Raw genomic sequence first — 26607 nt, 5'->3', positions numbered from 1 at the left:
CCAGAAGCTATTATTTAAATCGAATTAAAAATAATAATAATAAAGAAAAAAAAAAGAGGTTGAAGAAGCAAGCACAAGAAAACCTAATTGGGAGAGTTTCACCCTCATTTCTCATCTCCACCGTCATCGTCACAGAGGTAAGTTCCCTTCTTTCAAATCCTTTTAGCTATTAAATCTGAAACTTGACGTGTTATATTCAAATTCTTCCATGCAATCATCTGTATTCGATTTGGATAGCTATATTTCTGGTTTTCTTTTTTAATGAGGTAGAGTTGGGCCCAATTTGAAGTGGGCTTTGGTCACTCACCTGGTTTTTGTTTACTGGAATCTGAAAGGTTCGATCTTGGTTTCTTTTGATTTGTTTATACGTGTTGTTAGTTAATCGCATCTGGGTGTTTTAGTTGGCTGAGGTGTGAATTTGCAACTTGAGTTTCGGTCATTCATCGTTTGACTAGAAAGTTGACGTGTCTGTTTTGACTGCTTTGTTACTTTTTCGAATTTCTATCCCATTTTGAAGCACTTTTCTGGTGTTTGAATGGAAAGAAAAAGAAACAGTGGATCTAAAACATTCTGGGTTTTCCAGAGTTTTTTTTTTTTTTTTTTTAAAGAACAAAGAAATACACACGAAAGATGTACACTCATATATATATGAACTCTGTCAATCCAATCGTTCAATAATATAATATGTTCATGCTGAGTAGTCTAGAAAGTATATTGGACATTAGAATAAAGTTGTTCGATCAGCTATCAATTTGTTTTAATTTAATTTTTTTGTAGGCTTGATTTATTTAAGAAAAACTTTTATTTAACGGTTATATTGGTGAAATTTAATGTTTATATAGAGTTATTGAGCTGAGTAACTCTTCTTAAAATTATCTCTGGAGCAACTCTGCGCTAAATATGTGTGTGTGGAACTTTTGTTCTTGTGCGTGGGACACATTAAACATCGCATGAAAGAAATTTTTTGTATGTATGAAATGAAATTATTGTTGTTTTCGGATCATAGTCCAAAAATTTCACTTAAGCCATTTTATGCAAATAAGATCTTAATTCTTTGAGATCAGTGTCATTTTATCAATCTCTCTCATACACATTTTTTGGTGAGCCTCATGCATATTTTAAATTTAATCAGTTATTTGCTCATCACTATTTTTTTTTTTTTTTCTATACCAAAATACGATGCCATATTAACCTCTGGATTTCACAAGGATAATTACATCAATTTTTATCCACTCTGGGAACAGTATCAATACATATGTGAGGATGTCAACTACCAATGTTTTATCTATAATGCATCAATATTTCTAAACATTCTTTAAAGTGGTCCATTAATAATCATTAACAAGGAGTTTCACTCTCCATGTATGGCATACAACCACCCAAATCAATCTATCTGTGTATTGGTTTTTAATGGGCTAAATTTACTAATTCCAATTCATTCATTGGATGGGTAAAGGATCACCAGACATACCTGCTGCCATTAATTTCCTTCATGGTATATTTATTTTCCTATTCTGTAAATTTCCATCTCTTCACCCTTGCATTGTTGTCAAGAAGCTATTTTCATTGTTGTACCATCGCAGTTGTCACTCTTGCTTATCTTTTCCTTCAATTCCCTTCTCGGTAAATTTCTTTTTCTATTCTGTAATTTGATTTTGAGATTTCACACTTTTTATTGGTGAGTCCTCAAAAGCTTTTTATTTCTATTTATGTTCTTTAAAGTTTGCTTTAATATTTCTGAGTTGTTATTAATTTGTAGAATTAAACGCATTTTCTTGCTTAATGGGCATGGGTATAATTGTGTCACTAGAGTGAAAGGAGAGGAGAGAGTAGTGTCCATTTGAAAAACCAAAAATAACATAATTAAAAATGTATGTATTGGATATCATCCATCAAAGTATTTAATGGATGTATTTTATCCATTTAAATAAGTCATGGTTAAATTGGATATTTGAAAATTAATGGATGTTCTTTCTTTTTTCCCATCCATTATAATCCGATCCAAAATCCATTTGTAATCCCTAAAACAGCCAATCGACTTTGTCATTTTGAGTCATGACTCATGACTTTGTTATAATCAGATGCTTCATTGCATATCAAGTTTTTCATTTGGTTAATTGTTGATGATGTCAATGCACTGGTATTTTATTCTCTTAGCTTTCATCTTTATACGTACATAGTTCTCCTTCATAGTTGTATTGATGTTGGCTTGATTTTATAATTAAATCTGCTGAAATATTTGTACATTGGCACTGTTTCATATACGGTGATCAAGTGGTTCTATTTTGCTGTTTGATGAATTTGGTACTATCTATGTGTTATTGTACTTGTAGGTTAGTCTTCCTATTATCACCAACAATGGCTGATGGTCAAGAATCAGACAAGAACATTGAGATATGGAAGATCAAGAAATTGATCAAAGCATTGGAATCTGCTAGAGGTAATGGCACCAGCATGATTTCTTTGATTATGCCTCCACGTGATCAAATATCCCGGGTCACTAAGATGTTGGGTGATGAATTTGGGACTGCTTCAAACATCAAAAGTAGGGTGAACCGACAATCAGTGTTGGGAGCTATTACTTCTGCTCAGCAGAGGTTGAAACTATATAATAAGGTTCCTCCAAATGGGTTGGTTCTTTACACCGGAACCATCATGACTGAAGATGGCAAGGAAAAGAAAGTGACAATTGATTTTGAACCTTTCAAGCCTATAAATGCATCACTCTACCTCTGTGATAACAAGTTTCACACAGAAGCTCTAAATGAACTTTTAGAATCTGATGACAAGTTTGGTTTCATTGTTATGGATGGAAATGGCACCCTTTTTGGGACTTTAAGTGGAAATACTCGTGAGGTGCTTCACAAATTTACTGTCGACCTACCAAAGAAGCATGGTAGAGGAGGTCAGTCAGCGTTGCGTTTTGCTCGTCTTAGGATGGAAAAGAGGCACAACTATGTTAGAAAGACTGCAGAACTTGCCACACAGTTTTTCATCAATCCAGCTACTAGTCAACCTAATGTTTCTGGACTTATACTTGCTGGTTCAGCTGACTTCAAGACTGAGCTGAGCCAGTCAGATATGTTTGACCCTCGTTTGCAAGCAAAAATATTGAATGTGGTAGATGTTTCTTATGGTGGGGAAAATGGATTTAATCAAGCCATTGAGTTATCTGCAGAGATTTTATCTAATGTGAAGTTCATTCAAGAGAAACGCTTGATAGGGAAATATTTTGAAGAGATTAGCCAGGACACTGGGAAATATGTATTTGGAGTTGATGACACTTTGAAGACACTGGAGATGGGTGCTGTGGAAACGCTTATTGTATGGGAAAATTTAGATATTACTAGATATGTGCTGAAAAATAGTAGCACTGGTGAGATTCTCATAAAGCACTTGAGCAAGGAACAAGAGTCTGATCAAAACAATTTCCGTGATTCATCCACCTCTGCAGAATTGGAAGTTCAGGAGAAGATGCCATTGCTTGAGTGGTTTGCCAATGAGTACAAACGATTTGGATGCTCCCTGGAATTTGTAACCAACAAATCTCAAGAAGGGTCACAGTTTTGCAGAGGGTTTGGTGGCATTGGTGGAATTCTTCGCTACCAGCTTGACATTAGATCATTTGATGAGCTATCTGATGATGGAGAAGTGGATGAGGATTCTGATTAAAGTGTCTTACTGTAAAACCATTACTTAGTTTTGGATGATCGGATGAAAGCATTGTCAATTCTGTGATTCAGGCCTCCAAGGATCACTTGGATTTTATGGTTCTAAGACTTCGTCTTTGCCCTTTGGTTTTTGATCCATAAGATATGTATTATTTACTTTTTTCCTTTCCTATGCTTCATGCAATTTAACGTTTTTGTTAGTCAATGTATGCTTATGGAAATTCTGCTAGATTGTGCGGTGATTCCTCAAGGAGCACCCAGACACTTTTACATGTGGAAGTCACGAGTTCAAGTGTTTTTTATCCTCTTGTGGAGATGATGGTTGCATCTGGATTTTATACTCTTTCTTGCTTGCGTGATTATTCTAATAACTCGAAATTGAAATATCATCAGGTTTTTTGGAAAGTAATTATTTATTATATTTAAGCAAATCTAAGCACATGCAGACAAGATAATGCTTAAATTTTAAATGTTTTTCTTCGCTTACTTGTTACATAGTGGTCGGTGGGGTTGCCTGATAAAGGGGAAGCTAATATTTCAATAAATATTTATTAAATAAATATTTAGTTAAGTTAATTACTCAAATACATCATTACTTTCAATGGCATACACTAATTAGCAAACCTCATCCGTCTTTTCTTTTGTTTGGTCTATTAGAATAAAATGTATCAGTTAGGATTATGTTAGTTTTTACCATTTTTCTTGTTATAAATGTCTCTCTATTGTAATTGTACACAATACAATTCAATATATAATACATCATCATGTTCTCATTTTATTTTCAAACACATTTGACATTCTTTCACTGTACCAAGAGCTGATCCATGGCTGCAAATTCAACTATCAAATGTGTTGTACAGCTTCATATTTTCTTAAACTTAGTTTCTTTTAAACTAAATGAAGACAATTACCTCCCTTGAAAACATTAAGCCTTAGCTACAATTAAAGGATCCAACCAATATCAATTCATTACTAGTGAAAAATCATCATGCAATACAAAATTAAAAGAAAATAAAGATGTAAAAGTTGATTCAAATGAGAAAAAGAAAGATAAAGGTTCTGACTCAAAAAAATTGTCACAATAGGAACAAGAAGATTAATTGATTCTTGCTTGGCTTCTTGCATTAATGACTGAGCCACTCTATAACCCAATGGTAAACTATCAACATCCGATCATCTTTGGAAAAAGTTTAAAACACTCTTTGCATCAAGAACAAGGGCAAGGATCAAGCAATTAAAAGTTCAACTCAAAGTTATAAAGAAAGATTCATTGACAGTTAATGTATATATGCTGAAAATTCAAAATATTGTTGATTCGCTTAAGGTAGTGGGTCACTCTATTTTAACTTGGGAAGACATTGACGCCATTCTTGATGGCTTAGGAGAGGAGTATGACCCAACTCAATCACAATTCAAGAAAGTTGATTCAAACAACTAGAATTTAACAAAGGCGGGAAGAGGATTTTTTTTGGGTTTCATAGAGGTGGAAGAAATGGTCAAGATGGAGGTTGTAGCCTATTCAAATCAACCTCCAAACCTCACTGTTAGTTGTGTGGAAAATTTGGACATACAACATAGGAATGCTATCATCAATTCAATCAAAATTATCCAAATCCCTTCAATCATTCTGGGAATTTTCCACCAAAGAATGAAGGACATAAACAACTTCATGTTGCATCAATTGGACACTCATCAAACCACATTAAGAACAATCATTCTCAAGGTTTCTTCACATCACTTGTCCAAGAATCCAATCCAAGCTGGTATCCTGACTTAGGATTATTGCATCACCTTACTCCAAATTCAACAAATCTTCTTAATAGTAGACCTTATCAAGGCAATGACATGGTACACATAGGTAATAGATCAGGTATGTAAATTAAACATATTGGAAAATCAAGATTGCAACATAATTCAAATCAATCTTCATTTGTATTAACAAAACTATTACATATGTCTAGCTTGACAAAAAATCTGCTCAATGTGTCACAATTTGCTAAGGAAAATAATATTTTCTTTGAATTCTATCCTAACTTGTGTTTTGTAAAATCTCAAGCTACTAAGGAGACTCTTCTCCATGGCAAAATTAAAAGTCTTTATGTTTTTGATGAATTGTCAGTAGTTACTAAGTCAAATCTTCAAGACCAAAGAATTAAAGAGTCAAACACTAATTGTGCTTGCTACTCTAATTTAGTTTCTAAATCCTTTATTTGCATGTTATCTATAGTTCGATTGCATTCAAGACTACGACATGCTTTATTTCTCATTGTAAAAAAGCTTTGAACTCCTATAACATATGCTATAATAATAATAATAATAAATCTGAGTTTGTTTGTAAATCTTGTTTGAGAAAAATGCATCAATTGCCTTTTAATAACTCTAACTCTATCTATTCTAAACCCTTTAAACTTATTTATACTAATCTCTGGAGTCCAATAGCAACACTTAGTTCTAATGGAGCAAGATATTATATAAGTTTCATAGATGTTTTTAGTTGTTACACATGGACCTTTCTGTTAAAGACTAAGTCACAAACTGTTAATGTTTTCCAATAATTTAAATCAATGGTTGAAAACCAATTTGAAACAGAAATCAAAGCTATACAATCTGACAATAGTGTTAAGTATATTGCTCTTTCTAAATTCTTAACAGAACATGACATCCAACATAGAAAGTCTTGTCCTCCCACTCATGAACAAAATGATACAACAGAAAGAAAACATAGGCATGTGGTTGAAACAGGTTTGGCATTATTAGTTGAATCACTTTTGCCTTTAAAGTAAAGCATTTGCTATTGCTATATTTATTATTAATCGATTACCTACTGAAAACCCATATTACAATTTTTTTAAAGTATTTGTCTATGCTTGTTATCCTTTTCTTACTCCCTATAATGCAAACAAATTAAACTTCAAATTAACTCAGTGTACATTTCTTGGATATAGCACACAACACAAAGGATACATTTGCTTGTCACCTTCAAATAGACTCTATATTGCTAGGCACGTAATATTTGATGAATCAATATTTTCTTTTAAGGTTAATTCACACCTTGTGAGCATTGATGCTCTTGATCCTATAGTGCCAAGTATAGTCATTATCTCTCAGACATATTTTGATTCTTCCTCTAATAATTGTACTCAAGATGCAGATCTACATCCCACTTTTGATCAACCAATTGTCACGTATACAAAATGTTCATCCAATGATCACAAAGGGAAAGGTAGGTATATTCAAACCTAAGGCCTTCCATGCTTCAGTTGAACCATCTACAATTGCTAAAGCACTAGACCAACCACACTAGCATCAAGCAACGTTGGAAGACTACAATGCTTTAATGAAGAACAAGACTTAGATGTTAGTCTCTCTACCTCCTAATTGACAACTTATTGGTTGTATATGAGTGTTTCAAACCAAGTACAATGCCTATGGTTTAGTGCAAAAATATAAGGTCAAGCTTGTGGCCAAAGGCTTTCACCAAAAAGAAAGATTTGATTATATTTAGTCTTGTTGTTAAACTTGTTACCATCCATATTATTCTTTCACTTGCTCTATTTAAGTAATGGCCAATTCACTAACTAGACGTAAACAATGTTGTCTTGAATGGGGAGTTGCGAGAAGAGGTGCTTATGAGTTAACCATCAAGTTTCATAGTTGGAAATCAAAAGCTAGTATGCATACCGACAAAAGCAATTTATAGTCTCAGTAATGCTCCTATTCACATGAGATTCCATGCTGCCAAATTTGACAACTCACTCTTCATCAAATTATCTCAAACATCATCCCTATATATACTTGTCTATGTTGATGATATTTTGATAACAAAAAGTTCATTGTTAGAAATACAAGCAATCATTGAAGCTTTTCATTCTAAATTTGCTCTAAAGGATCTTGGTCAACTCCAATATTTTTTGTGCATTCAAGTAGTAAGAAGTCCAAAAGGCACTCTCATCTCTCTCAAACAAAATATATTACTGATCTTCTAAAGAGAGATAATATGGAATCATGCAAACCAATGCCTACACCTATGATTTCCAATCTCAAACTCTCTGCACATCAAGGAATTTGTTTTTATGATCCTCACTTGTATAGATTGATAGTAGAAGCATTACAATATATCACTATAACACCATCAAACATCACCTATTGTGTCAGTAAGGTCTGCCAATTCATGCACAATCCTTTGGACACTCATTGGAAGGTAGTCAAACACATACTCAGATACCTTCATGGAACTCAACAATTTGGTTTACAATTTGAAACATGCTTAAACTTTCACTTGATTGCCTATTGTGATTTTGATTGGGGAACTAATCTTGACAACAGAAGATCAACCTCCAGATTTGGTATTTATTTTGATGGTAACCCTATAAATTGGTTTTCAAAGAAGCAACAGGTTCTGAGCTGATCAAGCACTGAGGCTGAGTATAGGTGTCTTGCTTCAATAATTACAAATATTTTATGGATTCAATCTCTGCTAATAGAACTCAATATCCAACTACAAACATGTCCCACAATTTACTGTGATAACTTAGGCACTAATCGACTCTCAGCTAATCCAATACTTCATAATAGAACAAGGCTTTTTGAATTGAATTTACATTTTGTTTGAGAAAAGGTTGTTAGCAAGTAAATATCAGTTCATATTTTCCTGCCATTTATCAGATCGTTGATGGTCTTACAAAGGCTATCTTTAGCACCAATTTCTTTGATTTTTTATCCAAACTTAGAGTTCTTTTGTAACATCCTTGTTTTATTTATAGAGTTTAAGGAAATAATTTTATATTGAAAAGAGGAAACTAAATTAAATTCGCTTGTACTCAGAATACAAAATACGGAAATGTAAAACTTTTATTTAAATTACTTAGAATTGCAAAACTTTTCAGTAATAAAATGATGAAAAATAAATAAAATTAAGTAAATAGCTGAATTGATATACTTGTACATCAATCTCATTAATATACAAGAGTTTCATATTTACAAAATATAATTTTAAAATACATTAGGACTCATCTACATAATTTATAAAATACAAAATACAGTAAGTCCTAATGAGCAGTATATCCACACCAAAATACTGAAGACGATTTTAGTTGTCATCCCCAAACCATCCTTCTATCTTTGCTAGTTCTTCTAGGGATAAGTCTTCGTCTTCACCAAGATTGCCCGCATTAACTACCACGTCAGTACCCGTGATTTGCTCTACGGTAAAATGACTTGGTCTTCCATACTGATTATGATTCCGAAAAGTATATACATAATTCCATGCATTTGGCAGTTTGACCAGACCTTTGTATATATACAAATATAAGGTATGGTGGATCCTACCACTGCTAAGGTAATAAAAAAGTACATCGTATCCTATCATCATTTCTAAGATAAATATAATACCTAAGCCATAATTACTATTTACAATAAAACTACAAACCGCTGCCACTTCCTACATTTATAATTTAGCTTACTACTAATTGTAACGCTTCAAATTTTATAATATTGATTATTATATATATATATATATATATATATGAATGGATGTTAGAATGTGCACTTGAGTGCGTGATGAGTTTGATGTGATAATGATGAATATTGAAATGATGAAAATATATGTGTGTTTGTATAATGTGATGTGCATGTAGATTGTGCGTCGAGATTGATTATATTGGACTATTGAAATAGAAATAGGCTAAGTGTATGGTGCTAGGTGTTCTTACTGTAGCAAAAGGACCCTGGGAGGAAGGCATAAAACTGTCACCTTCTCGCTGTGGCGAGAGAGTGATAATGAGGAGTGCATTTCTGAATGCACTCTTACTGTAACGAGATTCTGCAGAAACCAAGGTGCAGTTACCTTTGAGATTTTCGCTGTAGTGACAAGGAGCGTCGTTGCAGCAAGAGATACCTCACTGCAACGAGAGTGTCTCGCTATAGCGAGAGCGTCGCGACTAGAAGGGTATTTGAAGGTGTTAGGGTTTGGAAAATTTATTTCTCATTCCTTTCTTCAAAATCTCCTCGATTCTCTTGACCCAAAACCTTATTTCATCGATTAAATTGCCTCCAAAGCCATTCAGAAGCTAGATTGAAGGTTAAAATGGTGTTGGAAACACTTGGAGGTAAGTTTTAATGGTTAGAATTTTGGTTTCTCATTCCCATTCCCTGTTTTCTTAGTTTTCCTTGGTTCTCATGGGATTCTTCTGTGTATTTAGGATGAAATTCGTGTGGAGAATGCCTTCCTTGTTGATTTGGTGTGAGTCTTCATTTAAGGTAAGGAGGACTCTATCCTATCTCATTGTGTTTGAATGTCGTGTATTTTGCTATGTACTACAATGTGGTCGAGATAGAAGGTAGAACATTGTGTGTTTGGATAGAAGTTGGCATGAAATATGATATAGTAATTGTTGGATGTTGCGTGTGATAGATATTGAGCATAATGTAGTAGAGATTGTATAATGCATGTGATGAAAATTACGTGATTGACTACGATGTAGTCGGTGTTGAATAATGCATGCATATGTTAAGAATACCTATTGTACTTAGAATTATGTTAGAAATGTTGTGCGTTGAATGTGCGTGAATGAATGTGAGCCTGTGTGTCGTGTGCTATGAATGAATACTGTATGTGGATGAAATGTGTGTGAAAAGGCATGTTAAATGCGGTTATGAATATGCTATGAATGGTTCAGTGATACACTAGAGGTGTGGAAGATGGGAATAATAGAAATACCTTGAGGAAGAGAGAGTGGTGGTGACACCAACAGTGAGCATGGGTGCACCACAGGTCACGCACTCTCCTCCTAACTAGACTTTTGACCAACACTTTTGCTGAATGATTTGTGACCGCACACGTGGTATCCGTGAGGCAGGAGTAATTGACGACCATCCATGGTGTGAAACTGTGATCACAGTGCCACAGTGAACGTGACTACGTGTAGTGAGCGCACATGTATAAAGTGTTTTTGGTGCAGTGAGCGCACCAATTGTAATTTGAAATGGAATGTATGATAAGTGTTGTATGTGATTGATAATACTTGAGTAGAATATGTGAGAATACATGTGAGTGTATAAGGTGAGTCTCTATGTTATTTATGTGATGGATAGTATAGAGTACTCACCTTTACATTTTTTTTAGGTGACTAAGACGATTAGCATCGGGTTACGTGAAGGGATGGATAAAACTGCTATAGGGCTTAGATTTTATTTTGAAATTATGATATAATTGAATTGGTCCTGTAACAGTTATTGATATAAACTTATAATCCCTTATTATTTTGAAAAACTTTGATAAAACTCTATGTTGAAAAATTATATTTAAATGAAATTTTAATTATTTCTATTTTGTGAAATTTATTATTTTAGAATTAAATTAAGGTATGAGCGGCTTTGATAACCTAACAAGTCTCTGGGTATCTGTCATCTTTATTCCATGAAAGGTTTTGTAAGGATGAGCCTTTTTTCTCATTACTAAATATGCATTCACAATAACATTAAGCAATACAAACAGGAATAACACATTAATCGATAAGATAATATAGTTTATTTTTATATGCATACAATAATCATCAATATATGACTTTATCATATTTTCCTTTCTCATATTCTTGGATTCCTCGTTTCAAACTTTCACTACCCCTAGGATCCCTTAAGGTCTTCCTTAGTATAGATAATTGCTAGATAGTCGTAGCTACACGGATACAAAGTGTGCTGACTTGTTTTAGCAGAAGCATAGTCAAAAGTTTAAGTTAGGAAATGAGTGTGAGGCTTGTTATACTTTTACTCTCATTAATATGTGCAAATCAAGAAAAACATCTACCACCCTCATTTTCTTAAAATTTTTAAAATCACCTCCATTTTTCACACTTCTAGTGTATCTCATAATTATCTACACTTGTTCTTCTCATCTTTCGTTTCTCATCACCATTTCTCTCTTCATATTTCTCATCATAATAAAAACTTGGTACTTTCACACTAACATGTTGCTCATCTTTTCCTCATTTTATTTTATTCAAGTTCAATGCCTATTTCACATATTAATCATTCATTGCAAGAGATCAAGTACCTCTAGACTCAGTTTACAACATGTACACATGTATATGTATATTCAAAACATATCTCATTCAAATCATCAAAGATAAGTAAAGGCATATTTCATTCAAACATATATTTATAACCAATTAGCACACAACAACATTTTCATGGCACAAATCCATCATGTTTTCAATCATGAAATAGAGCTCTCCTTACTTTAAATAGACAAATTTCGTGAAGAAGTTAGTGAAAAGGTTGTTCAAAAGATTGAGATCTTCCTACACATTATAAAGAAGAGTATCTTTTGAAAAGAGAAAAAGTAGAGAAAATAGAGATGAGAATGAAGAATCAAGCTCTGAGATACTCACTAATTCCGTAGAGTTGAGGTTCAAGCTTGGATTCAAAGCAAGTTCAGAGTTTAGAGGCTTTTGTTTAGGAGGAGGGAAGAGAGAGCTCAGAGAAAAAGAGTTAGGAAAGGTTTCTTAGATTGTAATGCAAGTTTCTGGGTTGGAATCCTTTAAATATTCCTCAAATCTCACGTGCTCTCGCTTGAGCGAGACTATTCTCACCTGAGCTAGTTCTTTCTTGCCTGGGCGAGAATACTAGACAGTAGTTCTCCCAAGCTTTTTCTGCTATTCTTGATTGAGCGAGAAAACATCCAGAGAGTTAGACATTTTTCCTGTGAGTCTTCGCCTGGGCGAAATTTCTTCTCATATGAGCAAGATCGCCTCTCGCTTGGACGAGGAGACAGTTAGGTTGAGTTTATCCTATTCTCGCTTGAGCGAGACTCATCTCTTGGGCACTCAATCTCGTCTGAGTGAGACCTATCTCACCTGAGCAAGACTCCCTACACTCAATATTATCTAATATCAAACAATTCATCAATTAATAAATAACTGAAAAAAGGGTGTTACATCTTTTAATACCCAAACCTAAGTTTGAGGAGGGGTGTTAGGATAAAATATATATCAGTTATAATTCTATTAGTTTTTCCCATTGCTTGTAATTGTACACAATACAATTCAATATATAATACACCATCATCTTCTCATTCTATTTTCAAGCACATTTGACATTCTTTCATGGTCAATACAAATTTTTTTTCCTCTTTTTCTTGTATATTTGAAATACAAATAATTGGTGGTAAAAATGAGTTTAAATTTAAATTAAATTTAACATTCTTACATCAAGCTTTAATTAGAGATTTAAATTAATGCAACGAAATTTGTTTGTATTTTAAACTTGCAAAAAAAAATAAAATAAAATAAATAAAAAAAAAAAAATATATATATATATATATATATATATATATCATGAAGTAAGTAAATTTTTTTAATATAATCTTAATTTTTACTTTAATAAAAAATTTAAATTACAAAGATCAATTTTTATCTCTAATATGAATGAGACATACATGTGAAATTTTAAAATTTTGTTAATTTTTTTTACTTTTATATTTGTATAAATATAAATTTTTCTAAATTATTTATTTTTAGTTATTTTAATTAAATTTTATTAAATATTATTTATAATATAAAGAAAAATAGTTAATTGATTAAAAGCATCACATATGTCATTGAACAAAATTAGATAATGATGTCTATTTATTTAACTCTACTTCAATCTTTTTTTGTGTAACGTTTTACTACATGATAATATCCAATAAAAATATATTAAAACTAAAACAAATTGAAAATAAAAGAAAAGATTATGATTTAAAAATAAAATAATTTTCTGTATATCTATCTTACAAGCATAATATTCTTGAGAAAATTCTAAAATAGATTTGCTTAAGTTCACAATTAGATATTAGATCCTATGACAGCAAATCAGAATCATATATCAAAAGCAAAGTTTGTAGAGCCCTTTCTAGGGATGTTATGTTATTTAATGAGTTGGATTTATTTTTTTATTTGTTTTCATCTTTTTCCTTGTCTTTTTTATTATTTATTTTTAAGGTTCTCTGATTGAGTTTCATGAATGATATTAGACTTTGAGTCATTTGAAAACACGGGCCCTTTGATGTGATATTGAACTTCTTTACCAAAGTAATATTAATTGAATAATAATTATTAAGATAATATAAGTAAAATAATTTATCTATTTAGAATTTTTTTTTCTTTTGTGAATTTTGTTTTCAATTAAAAATATGCAAAATTTGTCTATGTCAAGAACAAATGATTAAAATAATATTAAAAATTATTTATAATAGATGAAATTTTCTCTTACTATCACTTGGAAGTTGACACACATAAACATTTCTTTTTTCAAATACGGATGAAACCCAAATTTTCATAATAAATAAAAAATGTAAGAGTGTACGTTATAAAAAAAATTTAATACTATAAAAAAGTGTATATTATTTTTGCATTGTACAGAGGGTATATGTAAATAAAAATTTATATTTACAATAAATAATTACAGAATTTAATTTATTACAGAAGTCATACTTACTTTTAGAGTTACCTAATCATAAATCCTTAAAAAAATAATTTACATTTTATGTGTAATAAATTTTACATCATAAAATTTGTTTCAAAAAATTTAAAATAAACAAAATAAATTTATTATTGAAATTTTCAAAATTTTAATCATTTTTAAAATATAAAATCTGTTGCAAATGTGATGTTAGATATTTCAACAACTATTATCACTGGTATTATAAGGAGTTAAAGTAATTTTTATATTTTAAATTTATACTTTAAACCCTAAACCCTAAATTTTTATATTTTAAATTTATTTTTAATAAAATATTGATGTTTAAACAATCATTATCACCGGTAAAATACAAACTTATACCGAAATCGAAAGAGTAAAAGTCAAAGAGGAATGTGTGTTAATGACTTGCTAGGTGCCACTTGTGTGGTTAGTTAGAAATATATTCTTTGGTAATAATGTTTTGACTAAAACAATATGATTTTTGTTTTTATTTTATTTTAACGATTATTCAGTCCATTAAATAAATGAATTGGTTATATTCAGGGAATGTTTAGATGAAATTATTTTATTTACTTTAAATATAAAATCATCTTTTTAAATTATTTTAATATTCTCTCATCACGTAAGTTAAATTTATCTATTTCATTTTTTTAGCTTTGATTAAAAATTATTGTGAATAATTTTAAAAGATAAAATTATATCCACCTTTTAAAATAAAAGTTTTTTTTTATAATTATAACTAAATATAAAATTTAAAAAAAATAATTTTAATAAAATTAACCGATTAGAATATACGATATTAAATTGTTATTATAAAAGTCAATAATTCTCGTTAATTTGATAAGATTGAATTACGGAATTTATACTATTAATATATTTTAATGTTTAAAATTATTATTTCTTAAAATGAAACAAATGGGCCCTCAAATTTACAATTTAAACCGTGCAGCAAAATGACCTAGCCCATGGACAAAATATTTTTAGGATTGTTAAAATTTACTTGGTGTGTATAAGAAAATAATACGTATATTTTAGAATACTATTAAATTAGTGGTACTACGTAGCAATATTATTTTGATATGATATATAACTTTTTATTATTCAGTGTTCATGCTCTAAATTGGACTGGCCAAAGATTTAAAAGAAAAAAATTATTATACATTAAAAAATGAATGTTTGTAATACATGGAGGGCGCTAGTGTTTTATTTTAAAACCTTTATATTTGTCATGAATAATTGTAAAACGATTTTTTCTTAAATTAAAATAAGTTTTTAAACAAAAAATAAAATATATAATATGTCTTTTTAAATGTAACAAAATTTTTATAAATTCTAAAATAGTAACTAATTTTATTATAATAATTAACATTTTACTATAAAATGGGATTATGTTAAACAGATTACAATTTTGAAATTCAGAAAAATTTAAATCAAAATTGAATAAATAAATAAATATCAAATATAAGAGAAATCATGTAGTATAATTAAAAAGATAAAATTAATTAATTAATTAAAAATACTTTCACTTAATAAAAGGAAAAATACTATTTGAAGGCCCTTAACAACTTCAACAAAAATAGAAGATAGATAACAAAATTTTAAAAAATAAAAACCAAATTAACTCAACTTTATCGGGAAACTAATGATTGCAATAGTGAAGGGGAAACAAAATAATTTTGGATGAATTGATATGGCACGACAAAGAGTATTAAAAATTGAACCTATGTGAAGAATTATGAAAACTCACAGCAGAATGGACAACAGTATAATCGTGTCTTAACTTAAATGGGTTATAATTTTTTGTATGGAATTGTGTTCAAAAGAAATTGCTACACTTTGCAGTAATCACCTCAATGTTTAGCTAATTATTTGGTAAAAACTTGTGCTTTTAAAATGAATATATATAAATAGTGAAATTTGTGAGATCAAAACTGATAGCATATATCCTATAACAAAGAGTAAAGCTCCATTAACAAGATAAAATCACACAATCTTGCACTGATTCATGAAAATTTGGAAATTTAAGCTCAAACTGTAATAATAGCAACCTCTTGTACAAAATTGTGGTATTGAATCAGATAGCAATGGAGCAATAACAGTTCTAAATAACCTTGGAGATGAAGCTTGAAAGGAGAGAGAGAAGCTTACAGAATGATAAGGAGAAGAGTACTAACAGAGAACACAGTTCAAATTTGGTCTGTGTTCTGGGTGTTTTTCTTTTTCTGTAATTGCCGTCCCCAGCCCCTATTGTCACTGATTGTGTTGTCTGATTTGTAGTAAATTTTAATTTTGTTTTCAGTTTTCATTCTTCTGAAATGGACATGGAAGCCTCTGATAATCTTGCTTCTAGTGATAATAATATGGAAATTTTGGAGAATAAATGAAGAATTGCACTCTACAGTATCTGGTAATGCTAAGAAAAGAATTAAACCAACATCTGATTGTAAAGTATGGGACATCACATTTGAGACTTTATTTTGCTTTTAAGGGGAGGTCAATTTTGGGATTTTGCGTCCCTTTACATTGTCTATTTTTTCATGCCGTTGTATAATTCAAAACTCGGTATTCTTGAACCCTAAGTGCTCCCATTCACCATCTCAATGTCGGGTTCTTGAACCCTAAGTTCTCCCATTCACCATCTTCGGCAACTTCGTCCGGCAAGCTTCACAGTGATCGACGTCCTTTCCGGCCAAGGTCTAGTCTCATCTTCATCTCTGGCGAGACCTACTCATTTCTGATGTGACCCGTTTGCGTTAGGGGGCTACTTTCAAACCAACATCTGACTGTGTTCACAATATCCAGCCAAGTTCTACTCATCTTGTTCATTTCCAGCAAGACCCACACATTTTCCAACGAGACCATCTGCATTGGGGGCTTTTTCTGGTGAGAACCACTCTGTTTTGTTCTATTTTTCTTCTCTGATCTGTTCTGACTTCTTAGAACCCCTCCAAACAATTGAAATTTGAAATCTTCAGCATATATAAGTATAGGATCACCTATATTTGGTGTATTTTAAAATTTCAGAATAGTGGTCATCTCACTATCCCTTATTCCGCTATAGTGATTGGAGTCGGCCGCTTTGCGCTGCTCTCCGAGATTGACTACTATGTTTTTTCCCCTTACTACAATGTAAATGGATGATTTTCTTGCCTTTAATTTGTGCCATCAAGACCTACATGTCAAGATATATAAGTAGTGAAAATGTGAAATTAAATACTCCAATATGCTTAGGATCTGAACCCCTTTAAAGTCATTTTCTTTCTCTGAAATACATTTTAATTGCTCAGCCTTCAACCCCTCTTTATTTTTTTTTCTAAAATATGTAATTATTAGATTGATGTTGGTTCCAAGGCTAAGGAAAATAAAATAGAATTAAGGCACAGGAATTTTGCATAGATGATAAAATAATTGATTTTGGCTTGATTTGAGTGAAATACATACCGGGGGATAGTTTGAAATGGTTTTAACACTTCTAGTACCGCAAGTTGGTCACATCACTTATTCCTCTAAGCTTGATTGCTGCTATATCATATGCTTCAGCGGCTTCTTCTTGTGTGCCTATAGAATATTAAAAAAATTATGAACATACACATGAAAACTTGACATGTAATCTTGTAAAAGCCATTAAATTATACACTGATCAATTATACACTAGTAAATTAAAAAGGAAAAAGGAAAGCTTTAAACAAAGGCAGCAGAGAGGGAGGGTCTACAAACTTACTAAATGTACCAAACCTTGTTGCCTGTAACCCTTCCTATCCAAGCCTGCCACCTTCCATGTTGATGATTTCATTGGGATTCATGCAAAATGACACTTTCGAATTAAATATATTCTTTCATATTTATATACGTAATTAAAGGATTTTTTGGAAGACTAGCACTGTACGTACTTGAATACTGTTTGAGTATTAAATATAAACTCTTTTAATATACTTTTAGATTTTGCTTCTTATTAAATATTATACACATCTCATCATCTGTTTCCATAGTTCTTTTATCCTATGGCTGTGTTCATACACAACAGATATTTATTCAAGTCATATTCTTATTTCGCTTCTTATTAAATATTATACATATCTCATCATCTGTTTCCATAATTCTTTTATCCTGTGGCTGTGTTCATACACAACAGATATTTATTCAAGTCATATTCTTATACTATGGCTATGATACACTACATCTTATTCTTGTACTTCAAGTCATCATCATGAAGCTGGTTTATAAAATATATAAATATATTAATTAATACTTTGATTCATCCAAATGTAATGATAAATGTATTTTTAATGTAAATAAACTGGCTAGCTTAATTAATGTGGAATTCTTATTTGCTGCACTCGCAGGTGTTGTATCGAGGGGCCTTTTGTATATCAAAGAGGATTTTGAGGTTGTGCAGAGAAGTAGCTTCCTTCAGGTACCAGACCTTTTTGTTTGAGATTGTTGCTGTAGGAATTGGTGAGGGTTAGGTAACCCCATTAATAGTTTTTTTAAATAGATTACTTAGTTATCAATTAGTTAGTTATACTAGTGGGTTAGTTAGTTAGGTGAGTTAGTTTGAAACTTTGAATATGGCATGTGGCCTATAAATAATAAAAGGGGCTAAGAGGAAGATATCAGCTGGTGATTTGAAGTTGTGGGAGAGTCCAGACCTCCTCCTGTAAGCCCTGGTAATCATTGGCATTCTTTTCAGTTAATAGAAACCTTTTTTTCTACACTTCTGATCCAGTTCTATCAGGTAGTGCATTGCTACTGCTTTTTGAATTCTAGGCATTTATAATCGTTCAATTTTTTTAGTCAATAAAATGAGTTATAATGACAATACAGATAGAAGTTTTTCAAACAAATGTTGCATTTGATCTTGCAATGACAGTGGCAACAACACAAGCAATAAATTTATCAGTCAAGAAATCAGGAAATGCAATTGATAGAAAAGTAGATAACTTCTATATATGTAAATTGTAACAATATATTTACACTGTTAATGAACATGAACCAGCACATAGGTAATGATCAGTTCAAGATAGAAAAAGGGAAACAATTAGGAAGGAAAATAGAGTAGAAAAATACTCAAGGAAGAAAGACACTTTTCCCCCTCCTTTATCACAAATTCATAACGCTCACATGATATATACACAATGCAACTCTCATTTCTTGATTTCAACTCGCTCTTTCATCTACCCTACTGTTACAATAAGTTTTAGAAAGGGTCAAATGATATTTTTACCCTTAAAAAAAGCAAAACGCAGAGTTATAAAAAACAGAAATGCACAGTTTTACCAATCTATTAGGGTTAGCATTTTTCCTTCCCCAAATCGCGATAGACACGCAATCTTTCATCTCTAGGCCGCCGCTATTTACCTGCAACCTGTGACGACAAAACTGCTCTGCAACAGAATTGCAGTGGCGGCTGATGGCTGTGCTGCCTCACGGTGGCGCAATAGCGCCAGTATAGCGCGCTATTAACAACTATGGACTTTCTACTCTGTACTTTTAGTCTTAAATTTCTCAAAACTTTTGCTTTTGCAGGAATGGTGGGTTTATCACTTGGAGAAAAACATTTCATACACGGTGGCATTGCTCAAGATCTTCGTTGTGATGGCAGAAAGAGATTGACATATCGACCAATCTATGTTGAAACTGGAGTCATTCCCCAGGTAGTGCTTTAATGAGTTGACATTTGGCAGTGTATTCTGATGATTTGACCCTGATGGACCATCTGAATTTTCTTGCTTTAATTTAATATGTGCATTTGATGAATTTCATGGCAGGCAAATGGCTCAGCAAGAGTCAGAATGGGTGCCACAGATGTCATTGTCAGTGTTAAGGTTTGTTAAAACGTTGGGATTGATTTCTCATTTTGTTCCTTGTGATATCCTTTTGTTTAATACTATCCAATTTTTTTATAAAATCGAATCTGTTCCTTTACTCACCATGATATAATGGAAATTCAGGCTGAACTAGGAAAGCCAAGCTCATTGCAACCTGACAAAGGAAAAGTCTCTATAAATATTGATTGCAGTTCAACTGCTGAGCCAGCTTTTGAGGTTGCATATTATTTTGCTTTTCTTCTTTCCCTGTATAGTGAAGTCATCTGTATGTCTGGTTCTTCCTTTTCTTCATATAATTCAACTTTGAGTACCATGAACGTTGATAGCAAAACCAAAAAATACATTTAAACTCTTTAAATGATATAAAATGGTGCATTGGATTAATCAGCTTTAGACTTTCATCAATAATAGTGTTTTCTATTATTGTAATGCTATTTATCATTTTTGTTTCATAAATACCTTTTAATGCTTCAAAATAAATTTTTTTTTGGTGCTCAATCTTTGCTTGCATATAGGGTAGAGGGGGTGAAGAATTGTCAGCAGATCTGTCATTTTCTCTTCAACGCTGTCTCTTGGGTGGTAAAAGTGGAGCAGGTCTATCTTCCTCCTAGAGTGAAGACTATGCTTTACTATCATGTTTTCCCTCCCATGTTCCCTCTTTTTGGTATAACTGTTGAGCTCTTGGCCCTTATTCTTTTCTCAGGTGCTGGAATTGACCTCTCCTCGCTGCTTGTCATTGAAGGAAAACTTTGTTGGGATCTTTACATTGATGGGCTTGTTGTTAGTTCAGATGGAAATTTGTTGGATGCTCTAGGTGCTGCCATCAAGGTAAAACTTGAAATAAAAACAGGGTAATATGCTAGAAATGCTGAAAAGATGACATTGATGCATTCCTGGCTAAAACCATTAGCATTTTGGGGGCCATCCTTTTGTGATGTGTCAATAATGTTTATTTTTCAAGTTCTTTTTCGTTAATCATATTTTAGCCATTGATTTTGCAAATATGATATTTGAGATGTTTGAAAGATGTGATCTAAAACCACCACCACTCCCCTATTTTTAGTTTAGCTGTTTTAGGAAATGGTTAGATGTTACCTGAAACTATTAGTCTTCTCTAATTGTTTCATTAAGCTACGAATCGAAAAAAATCCTTTTACTAGCTGTTTTCTTTAATCTTTATAAATATCCCAAACGAATTTGCAATCAGTTTTGTGGAGATTTTCTGCATGGATTTCCTTTTCTAATAAGGAGTTGAGAATGCAAAGCTATATTAAGAATTAACTGGAAAGTCACGATGCAGCTAATAACTATTACTCTTTTAGGCTGCCTTGAGCAATACGGGTATCCCAAGAGTCCAAGTTGCTACTGGTGCATCCAGTGATGAGCAACCAGAAGTTGATGTAAGTGACGAGGAGTTTCTACAGTTTGACACATCTGGCATCCCCGTAATAGTTACACTGACTAAGGTAACATATAATTGAGCTATTCTGTCTTCTCTGTTATATTTTGTGATAACTTCATACAATCTCGGCTTTCTAGATTGGGAAGCACTATATTGTGGATGCCACATCCGAAGAGGAATCACAAATGAGCTCTGCTGTTTCTATCTCTGTTAATAGGCAAGGCCACATCTGTGGTATAGCCAAACGAGGAGGTGCGGGACTGGATCCAAGCATCATTCTTGATATGATATCTGTGGCCAAGCATGTAAGTGAGCAGTTAATAAACAGATTGGATTCAGAAATAGCTTCTGCCGAAGCTGAAGAAGAGTCATGACAGGTGATAATCAGGACGTACCTTAAACTTAAATTGTGTGGTTGACTTGGACAAAATTTTGTATCATGGTAACTCTCACTTGATAGGGATTAAAGCTGTTAGAATGCTTCAGAAATTGTTATGTCTTCTGAGCAATGTAGCCCTGAATTTAGGTTTGAGATGGTTGTTTTGATGCCATGCTAGGTGTTAAGTTGTAGCTACAGTGACATTGCTGACTGATGTGGTTTGCAATGTGAGGAATAGGATAAGGTTTGCTATCACAGGCTAAATGCATTCTCCATAGTCACCGACTTAAGTGTCAATCAGTAGCTGATTTGGACCAAAGATTTAAATCATTTATGCCATGTACTTTGTCATTCATCATATCTTATTAAGCTTGCATGGGTAGCAAGTCTTGGAAATTTATATGAAATATATATATATATATATATATTTTGGGTCAATAAGAGTTGAAATCTTAAACTGCGTTAATGCAATGTCCTTGGTACGATTTGCTTTAATCTAAATCCTCGAACACTTTATCCTTTCAAAACTATAGTGGTGCTATTTCCTTCGACAAAATTGTCACAAAACAAAGCACGAAAAATAAAAATAACCATACTTGGTGGGGTTCACGTAAATTGATGTTGCACTGTAACTACACTCCATTCATGTTTGTAACCTGATATTCATCCCTTCAATTTTCACGAGTTGGTTTTGATCCCAAAGCCAGTTTCGTTAATTATATAATACAATAGTTTTTCCCTGCTAAAGAAATTCGTCGGACAATTACAAATCGACAACCGGAATGGAACATAGCACTGTAGAAGTTTTCAATTAATGCTTAGTTCATCAACACTAATGGACCACACAAAGAAGGATATAGTTGTTTCTACTCAGGGATGGCAACTCCATCAACATATTTAGAAGTGATAACAATGGGGTTAGTGCGTAGTGGTGTATGTGCAAGTGGTAAGTGAACGAAAATTGATGGGCCAGCAAGAAGCACTGATACAAACGAATTTCAAAATGGATATTGCTAGGGAAACTATTGTTCTATCACCCTAGGTACATAATATTAGAAAAAAATTTAACCTTTATGAAGTAATATTTCTCAAGACACTACGGAGCCACTTTAACTTGTTTATCCTTTTGTAAACAACGGATCGAAGTCTTTTGGAGTGTCCCGTAGGAGAGAAATCAAAGCTAAAACAACCACATGGAACCCATGGATTACTTATTCCTTTACCAAAACATCTTCACAATAAACTTATTTTCTATTTAAATAAGAACAATATATAAAAGTGTGAGACGAGAGAAAATAATCATGTATTCGACACCATGCATGGTATTGAAGTAAGCAATCAAGAAGTTTCAAAACATATTACAAAGTGATAAGTTTCTTGTTTTCTTATAATTGTTTAGGATTGGGAGGTAATATCTGTAAATTTGTTGCATTAGAAGTGTATATTGATAATAAATATGTGAAGTTTAAAATTATGTCTAGTTGTTTTGAATGTTTTCAATTTTGGGCAACTTCTTCCTGGACCAGTGGTAGTCTTCAATTTCGTTTTTATTCTTTGTTGTAGGTTCGTTTGAAAGCTACTTGAAGATTGAAGAATTTATGGCTCACGTACCATATTTTATTTTTAAAAACAGAAAATTATTTTTAAAAACAAATCAAACATGCTTTAAATTTTTTCTCTAAATTCTTTTTTTGAAAAAAATAGGGAGTTGAACAAGGATTGAAATTTGCAAAATAAGCTCAATATTTATTAATTTTATTGGAGTTTTTTCTTATTATTTCATCATCTTTCACTCTATTCTCTTTCTATTACGTGTAATTAAATTTTCATGATGAATTTTATTCTAAATCTTTTGTAAACTAATTATTTTACCTCAATTCAAGTTAATTTCTATTAATTGCATACTTTTTTCTATGTTTAATGTTTTTCCCAATTTCACAGTAGAAAAATTGGTTCTCAAGTTAGATTTAAAGTGAATCACGTTAATTACTTATTAAAACCTTGGCAACATGACTTGAGTAATTAAGAATTATTTAAATTTTTTTTTTCCTAACGCTTGCTTGATTTGGGTTCATCTAAGCGATTAAAATTCATAAATTAAACAAAAAGGTTAGGCATCAAGGAATTGAATCTAACCTAATAGAGTGAAGGGACTATGCTGATGGTAGACTTCAAGCTCAACCAAGAGGTAGCATCACCACTTTGGAGAAATTAATGTCTAAAACTTTCAAAACATATTTTCCTCCTTCTAAATACAATAATAAGATGAGGGAGAGTTTGCTTTCTTCTAATAAAAGAATGAACAATCTCTCTTGAAACATGCGAAGACTATGAATATGTTATGCCATAATATCTTGAACATCCCACAAATTTATATATTTTATAGTAGATTAAAGCCTTCTATTAAGTTTTATATTGGATGCTTGCATCAGTGGTTAGGTTAACTCAAAAATTGTAGATGAAGCTCACAAATTGGTTAAATAATGATTTCAAATTTTTAACTTTAAATGGATATCAAATTGAAGTTTAAGATTAGAAAATAAAAGAAAGGAGATTGAATTTAGTTTTAAAAATATTTTCATATCAGTGATTAAAAAAATCATTTAAAGACAATGAATAAATTTCATATTGAATTGAACTTTTTTATTTGCAAGAAGATTAAGAGAAGGAACCGAAAGAACATACAATTTTTATACTGGTTCACCCAATAAATAATAGAGTTATGTCTAGTTTTTAGTCACTTCTAAGTTGTAACTATAATCTTATCCATATCGATGCATTGCCATTGAGTCTAATATTTTTTTATATATATTAAAAATAAAAATGTGTAGTATTGTTAGGAGGAGCCACTAAGTTGAATGTATTGAAAGTTAAAGTTGAGGGTTTTTGTAATACTTTTTTATTAATTGATAAAATTTTTATAAATTAATAATTATAATGTTTAAATAGTGTTTTAATTTCTTAAAAATTTATAATTTTTTTCTTTAGTCTCTCCTTTTTAATTTTTTATTAATCTAATCTCTTAAAAATTATTTTCCATTTGTATCTAATCTCTTTGTTAGTAATTTATTAAACATATTTTGATATTTTTTTTACATAACATTGGAATTGACTTATACAATTTCATTGAGATATAACATGAATGAAACGTGTAATTAATAACTTTATAAAGTTTGACTTTTTGAAATTTAGATTAAAAAATATGAAATGTGTAATGAATAACCTTTATAAAGTTTGAACTTTTGAAATTTAGATTAAAAAATATGAATTTTTTTTATTTAAGTCTAATTTTAATTATATGGATGATTTTATTTTCATCTCATGTCACCAAATTAAAGAGTATAAAAAAATAAAAAAATAAAATGAAATGAGTTAAGACTTAAAGTTTAAATAAATTTTAGTTTTTTTCTTTATTATTTTGGTCCCTGATTTTGTTTTTAGTTTTTTTTTTGTGTTTTTAGTCACTTTCTATTATTTTTAATCCTTATTTATTTTTGTTTTTCTTTATTTTTTATTTTGAGTGCCAAATTTTTTAAAATATATAATATAGTAGATAAGGACTAAAAACTGAAAAGCAAAATAAGAAAGAAAGTAAAGAGTAAAAATAATTAAAAAAGGACGAAAAAAATAAAAATAAAGCTAAAGAAAAAATGACAAGATTTATATATACTAGCAAAAATCACTCTATTCCATTATAATTTTAGTAATCTAAATAGTAAAACATAATAATATCTTATTCTACTCTGTTTGGTGTCATCTCCAATTTATTCAATATGTAGTCATCTCTCCTTTTGAATCACAAAAGGGAACGAGAAAAATAATCATCACTCTAGTTTGATACATAAATCATTTCACTTTATTACAAAGCTAAAAGTGAACATTTACGAGAAAAAATCATGTTTATATGTATAAAAAATATTATTTTTATTTTATATTTATTTGTATCTTATGATATAACAAAATAAAAATAATGCAAAATATTTTATAATTTTAATGAATACAAGATTAAAAAAAACTTTCGTTCTATTACAAATCTTAAATATTTTTAGTAACAAAATGTTTTTGTCATGATATTATTTTTAAACAAATATTAATATCAATTCTTAAAATTAAAAATAAGTATCTATAATAAGATTTTATTTAAAAAAAATATTTATTATAATTTTGTACTTATAAAATAATAAATATTTAGATGCTTAAAATAAAATTTAATAATTGATGTTAATAAAATCGCTTAAGAGTTTTTTAAGTAGGGTCATAAGAACACTAGTTAAAAAATAAAAATAAATCATTACAATTTACATTAAGATGTACTAAAAAATACGAGGTATATTAATGACAATTATAATAAATGTTTCTATTTTTTTTCTTATTTAATTTAATTTAGATCTGATCCGGGTCATACACCTAAATGTGGTAGGTGAGTTTACTACTAAATTTTTTTTCATAGATAAGAATTTGAATATAAGACTTTCTTTAAATGATACCAAATTACTTCTTATTTGGACTAACTCCTGTTAGTATTATTTTTATTTTTTAACTAGTATTTTAAAGACATTGATTAATATTTATTATTTTTTTGAATATGATATTTTTTTTCAGTTATAAAATCTTTGAACTAAATTATATAGATTAAAAAAGTGTTAAAATTAATGAATATATTAATTTCAAAATTTTAATTATAACATGTTAAATTTATTTTTATTTAAATTCAAAATTTATATCATATTGTTGAGAAGTTAAACTTTTTAAATATTTTTGCAAAAATGAATATAAAAAGATAATGAATATCTATAAAAAAAATTCTGAAAAATGTTATAAAACGAAGCAGAAGGAGTAGTTTGATTCGTCACGGGTTGAATTAATTAT

At 30.8% G+C, this 26607-nt stretch overlaps 2 protein-coding genes across 4 annotated transcripts; both read left to right on the top strand.

Annotated features, from left to right (window-relative positions):
- On the top strand, nt 1-3976 carry LOC113867171 (eukaryotic peptide chain release factor subunit 1-3-like). Of its 2 annotated transcripts, none has more exons than XM_027502274.1 (2): nt 1-137; nt 2334-3976. In XM_027502274.1, exon 2 carries the CDS (start codon nt 2359-2361, stop codon nt 3670-3672), a length of 1314 nt encoding a protein of 437 aa, XP_027358075.1. In that variant the 5' UTR covers nt 1-137; nt 2334-2358; the 3' UTR covers nt 3673-3976. The 2 variants fall into 2 exon arrangements, with proteins under 2 accessions (XP_027358075.1, XP_027358074.1); XM_027502273.1 differs by lacking the exon at nt 1-137 and adding an exon at nt 930-1623.
- On the top strand, nt 33-22088 carry LOC113867172 (exosome complex component RRP42-like). Of its 2 annotated transcripts, none has more exons than XM_027502275.1 (9): nt 33-137; nt 18473-18543; nt 19656-19783; nt 19898-19954; nt 20081-20173; nt 20473-20551; nt 20661-20785; nt 21280-21423; nt 21497-22052. In XM_027502275.1, exons 3-9 carry the CDS (start codon nt 19658-19660, stop codon nt 21731-21733), a joined length of 861 nt encoding a protein of 286 aa, XP_027358076.1. In that variant the 5' UTR covers nt 33-137; nt 18473-18543; nt 19656-19657; the 3' UTR covers nt 21734-22052. The 2 variants fall into 2 exon arrangements, with proteins under 2 accessions (XP_027358076.1, XP_027358077.1); XM_027502276.1 differs by lacking the exon at nt 33-137 and adding an exon at nt 16707-17012 and having other exon boundaries at nt 21497-22088.
- Nucleotides 22089-26607: the final 4519 nt, after the last annotated feature.

Source organism: Abrus precatorius, unplaced genomic scaffold, assembly GCF_003935025.1.
Source record: "Abrus precatorius isolate BTA unplaced genomic scaffold, Abrus_2018 Scaffold5, whole genome shotgun sequence".
Classification (NCBI taxonomy): Eukaryota; Viridiplantae; Streptophyta; class Magnoliopsida; order Fabales; family Fabaceae; genus Abrus; species Abrus precatorius.
This window is presented reverse-complemented; position numbering and strand designations above follow the sequence as displayed.